Source organism: Panulirus ornatus, chromosome 1 (genome assembly GCF_036320965.1).
Source record: "Panulirus ornatus isolate Po-2019 chromosome 1, ASM3632096v1, whole genome shotgun sequence".
NCBI lineage: Eukaryota > Metazoa > Arthropoda > Malacostraca > Decapoda > Palinuridae > Panulirus > Panulirus ornatus.
Genome location: NC_092224.1, coordinates 66,814,217 through 66,826,474, shown reverse-complemented (window position 1 = coordinate 66,826,474; position 12,258 = coordinate 66,814,217). Strand labels below are relative to the sequence as shown.

The 12,258-nt window shown below is 42.3% G+C and overlaps 1 protein-coding gene across 1 annotated transcript in view; it reads left to right on the top strand.

Moving 5' to 3' along the window:
* The first annotated feature begins 5,469 nt into the window (after positions 1 to 5,469).
* The window catches only part of LOC139749440 (uncharacterized), a 360,449-nt gene continuing 353,660 nt past the window's right edge, over positions 5,470 to 12,258 (top strand). The window contains exons 1-2 of the mRNA XM_071663349.1: positions 5,470 to 5,591; positions 10,627 to 10,673. Coding sequence (XP_071519450.1) covers positions 10,658 to 10,673 — 16 coding nt within the window. The 5' untranslated portion in view covers positions 5,470 to 5,591; positions 10,627 to 10,657. The remainder of the gene's footprint in view (positions 5,592 to 10,626; positions 10,674 to 12,258) is intronic.

Sequence of the window (12,258 nt, the reverse complement as noted above, 5' to 3'; positions counted from 1 at the left end):
AATTATATGGGAGGGTATTGATTGAGAGGGTGAAGGCATGTACAGAGCATCAGATTGGGGAAGAGCAGTGTGGTTTCAGAAGTGATAGAGGATGTGTGGATCAGGTGTTGGCTTTGAAGAATGTATGTGAGAAATACCTAGTAAAGCAAATGGATTTGTATGTAGCATTTATGGATCTGGAGAAGGCATATGTTAGAGTTGATAGAGATGCTCTGTGGAAGGTATTAAGAATATATGGTGTGGGAGGCAAGTTGTTTGAAGCAGTGAAAAGTTTTTATCAAGGATGTAAGGCATGTGTACGTGTAGGAAGAGAGGAAAGTGATTGGTTCTCAGTGAATGTAGGTTTGCGGCAGGGGTGTGTGATGTCTCCATGGTTGTTTAATTTGTTTATGGATGGGGTTGTTAAGGAGGTGAATGCAAGAGTTTTGGAAAGAGGGGCAAGTATGCAGTCTGTTGTGGATGAGAGAGCTTGGGAAGTGAGTCAGTTGTTGTTCGCTGATGATACAGCGCTGGTGGCTAATTCATGTGAGAAACTGCAGAAGCTGGTAACTGAGTTTGGTAAAGTGTGTGAAAGAAGAAAATTGAGAGTAAATTTGAATAAGAGCAGGGTTGAGGGTCAAGTCAATTGGGAGGTAAGTTTGAATGGAGAAAAACTGGAGGATGTAAAGTGTTTTAGATATCTGGGAGTGGATCTAGCAGCGGATGGAACCATGGAAGCGGAAGTGAATCATAGGGTGGGGGAGGGGGCAAAAATTCTGGGAGCCTTGAAGAATGTTTGGAAGTCGAGACATTATCTCGGAAAGCAAAAATGGGTATGTTTGGAGGAATAGTGGTTCCAACAATGTTGTATGGTTGCGAGGCGTGGGCTATGGATAGAGTTGTGCGCAGGAGGATGGATGTGCTGGAAATGAGATGTTTTAGGACAATGTGTGGTGTGAGGTGGTTTGATCGAGTAAGTAACGTAAGGGTAAGAGAGATGTGTGGAAATAAAAAGAGCGTGGTTGAGAGAGCAGAAGAGGGTGTTTTGAAATGGTTTGGGCACATGGAGAGAATGAGTGAGGAAAGATTGACCAAGAGGATATATGTGTCGGAGGTGGAGGGAACGAGGAGAAGAGGGAGACCAAATTGGAGGTGGAAAGATGGAGTGAAAAAGATTTTGTGTGATCGGGGCCTGAACATGCAGGAGGGTGAAAGGAGGGCAAGGAATAGAGTGAATTGGAGCGATGTGGTATACCGGGGTTGACGTGCTGTCAGTGGATTGAATCAGGGCATGTGAAGCGTCTGGGGTAAACCATGGAAAGCTGTGTAGGTATGTATAGTTGCGTGTGTGGATGTATGTATATACATGTGTATGGGGGTGGGTTGGGCCATTTCTTTCGTCTGTTTCCTTGCGCTACCTCGCAAACGCGGGAGACAGCGACAAAGCAAAAAAAAAAAAAAAAAAATATATATATATATATATATATATATATATATATATATATATATATATATATATATGTGTGTGTGTGTGTGTGTGTGTAAGAAAATTAAAAAAGAATTAAACGACGTTACCAGATAGTTGGTGATGATCAAATAAGATTACCAAGGGGCCCATAAATCATGGTTTAAGTGAAACCTCTTAACACGAACATCAATGACCCAACTAGGCCCAGGGACTGCCAAGCATACTGTGACCGCTCACTATCCTGTAGGTTAAGGGAAGAGCGCAAATATACTAACCTTTGATATCTAATTCTAATAACAGTTGCATAAATAGTATGGCAGGCATCCCAACACGCTGGTAATAACTAGAACAATCTAATTCAAAAGTGTAAGGTTAATTTAGTTAATGAATCTAAACACTTCAAAACAAGCAATACACTGTAATTTCTGCCGCATAGCATAATACCGATTAGCAGCTTTGCTTAGTCTCCGGTGGTAAAAGTTCACTCAACGGAGCATCAACTGGTTACACATGTTCTTCTGGTCAATTAGGTCTGTACGTGCGCGTTGATCCGGGAGTGCGGCGGTCTTTGCTAAGCGACGGCCACGTTCTCCAGGTCAAGTCGGCCTGTACGTGCACTGTTCACATGCAGAGCGGTGCACCTAGCGTACGTCAGTGGCACAGCTCACTGTTTCCGTACACACACTGATAAGATTTTCTTTAGGCCCCTTTCTGTTGACACTTCGGTCACTACTGTTGCCCTGTTGGAATCGAAGTTATGTCTCTTGTATACATATTATTGGTTCGTTACCCTTACTAGAATTGTGAGAAGAAATACCAGGAGAGATGAGTGTAGAACAGCAAAAGTATGAGTAAATGAAGCAAAGGGTGTAGATGAGGAACGGTAGGTATTTAGGGAAGAAGTGCTGGCATGTTCAAGAGATGCATGTGCATGCGGAAGGTGAGAGGTGAGCTGATTAAAAAGGGTAGTGAGTGGTGGGATGAAAAAGTAGAGATGCTAGTGAAAGGAGTGCAAATTATTGAGGGATGTACAAGAAAAAGCGGCTGGAGGTCTATAGGAAGGTGAAGGGGTTGAAAAGTGGGCAATTGAGGGTTGGGGTGAGCTAGTAACAGTGAACTTTAGGGAGAATAAGATGTTTTGGAAGGAGGTTGATAAAGTTCAAAATACAAGAGAATGAATCGGAGCATCGATGAAGAGGGCAAAGGGAAGTGATAACAGATGATAGCAGATGGAATATTTTGAAGGACTATTGAATGGGTTTGACGATAGGATGGCAGATGTAGGATGTTTGGGTTGGGATGTATGCCAAGTGAGAGTGTCATGGAGAGAGGCTTGGTGAATTAGAAGAGGTGGTGAAAGCTTTGCGAAGGATGAAATATGGCAAGGTGGCTGGAGTAGATGTTATAACTGTTGAATTTATTAAGAAAGTGGGTAACTGTGTATTTCATTGGTTAGTCAGGATTTTCTGTGTATATATGCATCACGGTGAGGTGCCTAAGGATTGAGTGAATACATGTTTAGTGCCAATGAATAAAGATGAGGAAGACAAAGGTGAGTGTTCAAACTACAAAGGTATAAGTTTGTCAGTGAACGTGTTAAGTTGTATGGGAAGGTAGTAACTGAGCGAGTGAAGGCATGTACAGAGCGTTAGAGGATCAGTGTGGTTTCAGAGGTGGTTAAGAATGTGTGGATCAGTTGTTTGCATCGAAGAATGTTTGAGAAATACTTAGAGAAACTGATGGACTTGTATGTGGCAATTATAGGTCTGGAAAAAGCATGTTATCAAGTTGATAGAGATGCATTGAGGGTTTTCAAAAAAATACACGGCGTAGGAGGAAAGCTGCTAGAAGCAGCGAAAAGTTTTTTCTTTTTTTTATCAAGGGTGTATGGTGTGAACACGAGAGAGGAGAGTGAGTGGTTCCAAGTGGGGGTTGGTCTGCGGCAGGGGTGTGTGATGTCTACATGATTGTTTGATTTATTTGTGGATGGGGTAGGAAGGGAGGTAAATTCAAGGGTACTGGAAAGAGGGGCGAATATGCTGTCTGTAATGGATGAGACTGCCTGAAAAGTGAGTTAGTTGATGAGACAACACTGGTGGCAAAGTCGAGTGTGAAACTGCATAAGGTTATGACAGTTTGGAAGAGTGTTTGAAAAGAGGAAGTGGAGAATAAATGTGAATAAGAGCAAGGTGATTAAATTAGTTCAGGGATAGGTTAGCTGAAGTGTGAGTGTCTGTGGAAAAAAGATGGAGGAAGTGAAATGTTTTTTAGATACCTTGGAGTGGACATGGCAGCGAATGGAAGCGTGGAAGCGGAAGTGAGTCATAGGGTGGGTGAGGTAACGAAGGCTCTGAAAGCACCGAAGAATATGCGGAAAGAGAGGTCGTTATCTGGGAGGGCAGAACTGGGTAAGTTTGGAAGTATGATAGTCGTAACATTATCATATGGATGCGAGGCATGGGATATAAATATGACTGTGCGGAAGAGGATGGGTGTGTTGGAAATGAAATGTTTGAAGACAATATGTGGTGTGAGGTTGTTTGATCGAGTAAGTAATGAAAAGGTAAGGAGATGTGTGGTAATAAAAAGAGTTTGGCTGAGGGAGCAGAAGAGGGTGTGTTGCAGTGGCTTGAACTTTGGACATATGGAGAGAATGAATGAGGAAAGGTTGATAAAGAGGACATATGTGTGAGAAGTGGAGGGAACAAGGAGAAGCGGAGGACAAAACTGAAGATGGAAGGATGAAGTGAAAAAGATTTTGAGCGATTTGGGCCTGAACTTGCCAAAGGGTGAGGCGTGCATGGAATAGAGTGAATTAGAACGAAGTAGTATACTGGAGTCGACGTGCTAGCAATGGACTGAACCAGGGCATGTGAAACGTCTCGGGTAAACCATGGAAAGGTGTGTGTGGCCTGGATGTGGATATGGAGCTGTGATTTCGGTGCATTACACATGGCAGCTAGAGACTGAGTATGAGCTGTTGTGGCCTTTCTTCGTCAATTTCCTGGCCCTACCTCATTGACGCAGGTGGGGGGGGGGGGGGCGGCGATCGGGTGAGGTGAATAAATGTGTCTTTTTTCTTTTCCTTCATGCATTTGTGCTGTTCTCCGTGGGGCGGGGTGACATTGAGAATGGATGAAGGCGAGCAAGAGTATATATATATATATATATATATATATATATATATATATATATATATATATATATATATATATATGTGTGTGTGTGTGTGTGTGTGTGTGTGTTTCATCAGTTTATACACGTCATTCCCTGCAAGGTTCATGTCATAAATCCTTGAGATCATTAGATTATCTCGTGAATAGCTTCATATTCCATTAACTTTAGATTTCTTTAGTTGACTGCTCACAGTCTTGTAAATTCTTTCAATAAAATCTTTGATGAATTATTAAGTGAATATGATAACAGAATGGATGACTAGCGAAATGGGGCTTCCTTAGGAGCAATATCTTCATGTCAAAAGAGCACATGTTTGTTAGCGAGATGAATGTTACAATATTTCCATCCCCCATCATTTGCCTTACCCTTTAACTGAAGTCCATGTGGGTATAATCATTAGTTAGAAAACGTAAGGTGACCTTGCCTGATAAATAGCAAACGTTTCCTAATCACAACTGGTGTCAGGGAACTTGAGATGGCGGGAAGTTTCAAACTCTCTCAAGGTCACACACCTGGAGCCGCTGTAGACACGATGTATTTCTTAGGATATTAAACGCTTACACTGAGCCAACTCTTGCTGTGTCATATATTTGATTCCCTTGTATCATTTTTCGGTATTTTACTTGAAAGAGATAAAAGTTGAATGCATAATATGTGAAGATTGAAATACTTAAGGACAGAATCTTATAGCTAGCAACCGCTAGCGAAAAGATCAGCTGTTGAGGGATGAAAACATCCGTTAAGGGGGACTCGCCCATCCTGCTACCTGGTGCTGGCGGCCAGTGTGCTAGTGAGGTGCTAACCGTGTGTACTCAGTGAACGTTCTTTGCCATGAACAACAGTGGAATTACGGCATTAAGGGACTGACGTAAATGGTCTGTGTGACACGATGGAAAGGTCGTTTTCATATTGATATGACACGGAAATATCACTCGACATTTCATATGTATGTTTTATAATCTTTCAGGTATGTTGCCATTATTACTGTACAGTAATACTTTTATGAATGGTAAAGTTTCATTTGCTCATCGTCTGAAGAGTAATAACTAACCAAGAGTCATTATTTGATAAAGGGCGGTTCAGTTATGTTTCACCTGGGGGTTGGGTGTGTCATGGAACGCGTTAAGCTTTATCAAGTGGAAAGGGGTGTACTTGAGGCCGTTCTGTCACATGATTAGGAGGCGAGGTGTAAGAGAAACTGATCGGTAACATAATCAGTGGGGAAGAGATTTAGTTGAAACTTATGTAGCATAATCAGGGGGAAGAGGTTTAGCCGAGACTTCTGTAACATAATCAGGGAGAAAGGGGTGTTTCTGAAACTGTTCTGTAGCATAATCAGGGAGAAGAGGTGTAGCTGAGACTGTTCAGTAACATAATCAGGGGAAGGGGTGTAGCTGCCATTGTTCTGTAACATAATCAGAGAGAAAGAGGTGTAGCTGAAACTGTTCTTCTGTAGTATAAGCAGGGAGGAAGGGGTGTAGCTGAGACTGTTCTCTGAAAAGATGTCCGACTGTTTTGAAACTTAGGGAATAGCAGTTCCATTCACGAACTACGTAAAAAATAAATGCACATACGTATATACAAAAGCGTACACGTTCGCACAAACCCTCATACGGAATTATAAAATTCACGAACTTGAACCAATACAGGGAACAGTGACTGCAGGTCGAGCTGGAAAAGATTGTTGGTTAGAAGGGAAAGGTTAAAGGACGGGGCCCCGCGGGTAACTGGTTCCCGTATGTTGGAACAGGTAGTTAGTAATAAGAGATGTTTAGGAAAAACATAGAGCAAACAGAAAAATCTGTTTGCCAAAAAAAGTTGCCCAGTTCTTAATCTTAAGAATTACTCGTTCTCGTGCTCTGAAAATAAGTGATAGAAGAAAAATGACACACCGTAACTGCATCCAGTGGATAAACAGATTAAAAGGGCCTACATAAAAACTAGGGCTACAAAAATAGGGAGAAAAATGACACACCGTAACTGCATAGAGTGGATAAAGATAAACAGATTAAGATGGCCTACATAAAAACTAGGGCTACAAAAAAATAGGGAGGTGGGGGGGGGGGGGGGGGCTGCTGTTAGCACAGTTGTTGACAGCTAGAGAATGGATGAGCGAATGTGGCCATTCTTCTTCTGCTCCTGTCTCTTCTTGCCACCTCAGCTAGAGTCTGAGTGTGGACGAATGTGGCCTTTGTTGTCCTTTCCTAGCGCTACCTCGCGCGCACAAGGGGGGAGGGGGTGTCATTTCATGTGTGGCGGGGGGAATGGATGAAGGCAGCTAGTATGAATATGTGCATGTGTATATATGTATATGTCTGTGTATGTATATGTACGTATACGTTGAAATTTATAGGTATGCATATGTGGACTCTTAAGAATATACTTGATCACGCGCAAAATTGTGATCCTTTCCAATATACATGTGTATGTTGGTGGGTTGGGCCATTCTTTCGTCTGTTTCCTTGCGCTACCTCGCTAACGCGGGAGACAACGACAAAGTGTGTGTGTGTGTGTGTGTGTGTGTGTGTGTGTGTGTGTGTATATATATATATATATATATATATATATATATATATATATATATATATATATATAGTGGGAGACCAAATTGGAGGTGGAAAGATGGGGTGAAAAAGATTTTGTGTGATCTTGGCCTGAACATGCAGGAGGGTGAAAGGCGGGCAAGGAATAGAATGAATTGGATCGATGTGGTATACCGGGGTTGACGTGCTGTCAGTGGATTGAATCAGGGCATGTGAAGCGTCTGGGGTAAACCATGGGAAGTTGTGTGGGGCCTGGATGTGGAAAGGGAGCTGTGGTTTCGGGCATTATTGCATGACAGCTAGAGACTGAGTGTGAACGAATGGGGCCTTTGTTGTCTCTTCCTAGTGCTACCTCGCACACATGAGGGGGGAGGGGGATGGTATTCCATGTGTGGCGAGGTGGCGATGGGAATGAATAAAGGCAGTGTGAATTGTGTGCATGGGTATATATGTATGTGTCTGTGTATGTATATATATGTGTACATTGAGATGTATTGCGTGTGTGGACGTGTATGTATACACATTGTGTATGGGGGTGGGTTGGACCATTTCTTTCGTCTGTTTCCTTGCGCTACCTCGCAAACGCGGGAGACAGCGACAAAGCAAAATAAAAAAAAAATGTATATATATATATATATATATATATATATATATATATATATATATATATATATATATATATATATATATTATCCCTGGGGATAGGGGAGAAAGAATACTTCCCACGTATTCCCTGCGTGTCGTAGAAGGCGACTAAAAGGGGAGGGAGCGGGGGGGCTGGAAATCCTCCCCTCTTTTTTTTTTTTCTTTGATTTTCCATATATATATATATATATATATATATATATATATATATATATATATATATATATATATATATATATTATCCCTAAGGTAGGGGAGAAACACTTCCCCCTTCGTATTACCTGCATGTCGTAGAAGGGGACTAAAGGGGGCGGGATCGTGTGGCTAGAAACCCTCCCCTTCTATCATTTGTTTCGAAAAGAGGGAAAAGAGGAGCCAGGCGGACAGTGCTTATCTTCCTCGAAGGCTCAGGCTCGGGTGTTTAAATGTGTGTAGATGTAACCAAGATGAGAAGAGAGGAGAGATAGGTAGTATGTTTGAATAAAGAAACTTTGGTGTTCTGGTTGAGTGAGACAATGACCAAGGGTAGAGAGGAAGAATAGTTTGTAATGTCACAGAAGTACACTCAGGGGTTGGTGAGAGGACAGGAGCTAAGGAAGGAGTGGCATTACTCCCGAAACATGAGTTTTGCTGTTTGATTGAGTGTGAGGAAGTGAATTCTAGATTGATGCGGGTAAAACTGAAACTGGACGGCGAGAGATGGGTGGTTGTTGGTACTTATGCACCTGGCTATGAGAAGAAAGATCATGAGAGGCAAGTGTTTTGGGAGCAGTTGAGTGAGTATGTCAGCAGTTTTGATGCACGAGACCGGGTATTAGTGATGAGTGATTTAAATGCTAAGTGATGTGGCAGCTGAGGGTATAATTAGGGCGCATGGGGTGTTCAGTGCTTTGTGTTTTGTGGACCTGTGTGCTGAAAAAGACTGGTAATTGGGATGACCTGTTTTAAAAACAAAGATATACAATGAATTTGTTTAAGCGCAGGAGAGATGGTCAGTGGGCATTATTGGATTACATATTGGTTGATAAGCGTGAGAGACTTTTGGATGTAAGTGTGCTGAGAGGGGCAGCTGGTGGGATGTCTGATCACCATCTTGTGGAGGCTAGGGTAAAGGATTGTGGAGGCTTTCGAAAAAGAGGGAACAAAGTTAGGGAGGAGAGAATGGTGAGCAGGTGAGCTTAGAAAAAAGTCTTGTGAAGAATTACCAGGAGAGATTGAGCGTAGGATGAAAAATGAAAGTAAATGAAGCGAAAGGAGTGGGTAAAGAATAGGAAGTATTTAGGGAAGCAGTGCTGGCATTTGCAAGAGATGCGTGTGTGATGCGAAAGATAGGTGGGCAGATTAGGAAGGGTAGTGAGTGGTGGGTTGAAGGAGTAAAGTTGCTAGTGAAAGAGAAAAGAGAGGCGTTTGGACGATACTTACAAGGAAGGAGTACAAATGATTGGGAAACGTATAAGATAAAGGAGCAGGAGTGTAAGGGTTGAAACAGGGCAAATGAGTGTTGAGGATAACGAGTATCAGTAAACTTTAAGGAGAATTATATGTTTGGAAGGAGGGAAATGATGTGCTAAAGACAAGAGAATAGATGGGAACATCGGTAAAGGGGGCAGAAGGGAAATTGATAATAGGTAGTAATGAAGTAATGAGGAGATGGAGTGAATATCTTGAAGGACTGCTAAATGTGTTTGATGATAGAGTGGCAGATGTGAGGTGTTTTGTTCGGGGTGGTAAGCGAGGTTAGTGAGTCAGGGAGTGTGGTATGAAGAGAGAAGAGGTGGTGATAGCCCTGCGTAAAATGAAAAATGGCAGGCAGTTGGAATGGATGGTATTGCAGTTGAAGTTAGTAAGAAAGTTGGCGACTGTGTTGTTGAATGGTTGGCAAGGATTTTCAGTGTATGTATGGATCATGGTGAGGTGCCTGAGGAATGGCGAAATGCATGTGTAGTGCAATTGTATAAAGGCAAAGGGGATAAAGGTGAATGTTCAGACTACATAGGCATAAGTTTGTTGAGTATACCTGGTAAGAAGTATGGGATAGTTATGATTGAGAGGTAGATGGCATGTTTGTACAGAGCATCAGACTGGGTAGGAACAATGTGGTTTCAGAAGTGGTAGAGGATGTGTGGATCAGGTGTTTGTTTTAAAGATTTTGTGTGAGAAATACTTAGAAAAACAGATTGATTTGTATGTGGCATTTATGGATCCGGGAAGGCTTATGATAGGGTTGATAGAGATGCTCTGTCGAAGGTCTTAAGAATATATTGTGTGGAAGCAGTGAAAAGCTTTTATCAAAGGAGTTAGGTGTGCTTACCTCGAAGCTTTGAAACTCTCTACCTTCTCCTGTCTTTCACAGTAAATATGATATGGACCATTTTGAAACACGGGTTCTCACTCCACAATTCATAAATATACTTTCGCTTGTCTCTTTTGTTTCCCTTTAATAATCCTCTCTATATTTCAATAAAGGCCCGGCCTTGATACGGAATTTTGTCCGTGACGAGCCCTCTACATTAACAAGAATTATATATATATATATATATATATATATATATATATATATATATATATATATATATATATATATATATATATTACGTGTAGAGATGTATGTAATCTAGTGATCGTCGATGACGTTCACAACAGTCGTTATGAACTGTTACTGACCCGGTCTGTGCCAGCTCATATAGGCTCAGTGTGGTTGTGGCAGGTGCTGCAACTCGGGGCCGCCAGATTTTTTAGTTATTAGGTGACGGTGGCGAGCATGAATCTAGAATTGAACTGATTGTAAAGTAAAAATGTCTTTCTATGTTTCAGATCAACGTCACATCTGTGCAGCCTAGTCAAGATGGCTTATTCTCTAGGTAGGTGACTGTATATTTTGTAGTTTCATGTCTTCATGAGAGAGTTTGTGCTGTGGTAGTATTTTTAAGTGTAAAGAGTTTCGAAATTGCTACTTGCGTTTTGTACGTGATCATTCAGTTATTGCATGTATGTATTGAGAATCCAAGACGACTAGAATTTAGATTTTGCCAGTCTGTGTCGATGTAAGTGATATTCCCCATCTTTACCATCTTTTAGAAATGAATTTTTACAGCTTGATGTGACTTCTTAATTGCTCTTTACTGTCATCCTTTTATGCTTCTGGTTATGATGTTTTTTAATTTTCATTTTTGAGGATAATAGATTATCAACACCTCTATGCAAATCTTTTCCACCGTTACTCTCCCACTGAGTAATGTTGGAACGAACAGTCCTTCCAGAATTTCTTGAAATTTAAGGCTTTCCTTCATCAAGAACAGCAAACCTCTCCTCCCCTGGCTTCTCTTTCCCTCACTACTGTCATGTGTCCCTCCGACACAGATTGGGTAAGGTAACTCGTTTAACTATAAGTCTTGTCTCTGCTCATCCAACTGTAGCAGCTACGTTTTCTCTAATTCGCTTGACATCAATGGGTAACTTCGTTAAGTATCCATGGAGATTGCAGGCTCCGATTCTTTATAGCACTGTATGGATATAGTCTTAAATAATAGTGAAAGTAAAACGTCTTTAGTATCATGATATATATATATATATATATATATATATATATATATATATATATATATATATATATATATATATATATATATATAGAGAGAGAGAGAGAGAGAGAGAGAGAGAGAGAGAGAGAGAGAGAGAGAGAGCTCCTTACAGAAGATGGGCTGGTCTACACTCACCGCTAATCAGTAGCCAGGGGGAGAGAGAGAGAGAGAGAGAGAGAGAGAGAGAGAGAGAGAGAGAGAGAGAGAGAGAGAGAGAGAGAGAGAGACCCTTTGAAGCCTCCCGGCGACTCATCTTTCATAAGGAGCTCTATACTGCTATATCTGCCTTCCTCACTCCCTCGCTGGCCCTGGGTTTGTTGGCCAATTAGTCTGCGGCCTCACTCGGTCTCTGTCCCCTCTGTACGGCATCAAGATCCTGCTGGATCTCACAGTATCGCTCCCTTCCCTCGCTGGCCCTGGGTTTGTTGGCCAATTAGTCTGCGGCCTCACTCGGTCTCTGTCCCCTCTGTACGGCATCAAGATCCTGCTGGATCTCACAGTATCGCTCCCTTGAACACGACGGTGCGACCCTTGAACACGACGGTGCGACCCTTGAACACGACGGTGCGATCCTTGAACACGACGGTGCGACCCTTGAACACGACGGTGCGATCCTTGAACACGACGGTGCGACCCTTGAACACGACGGTGCGACCCTTGAACACGACGGTGCGACCCTGAACACGACGGTGCGATCCTTGAACACGACGGTGCGACCCTTGAACACGACGGTGCGATCTTGAACACGACGGTGCGATCCTTGAACACGACGGTGCGACCCTTGAACACGACGGTGCGATCCTTGAACACGACGGTGCGACCCTTGAACACGACGGTGCGATCTTTGAACACGACGGTGCGATCC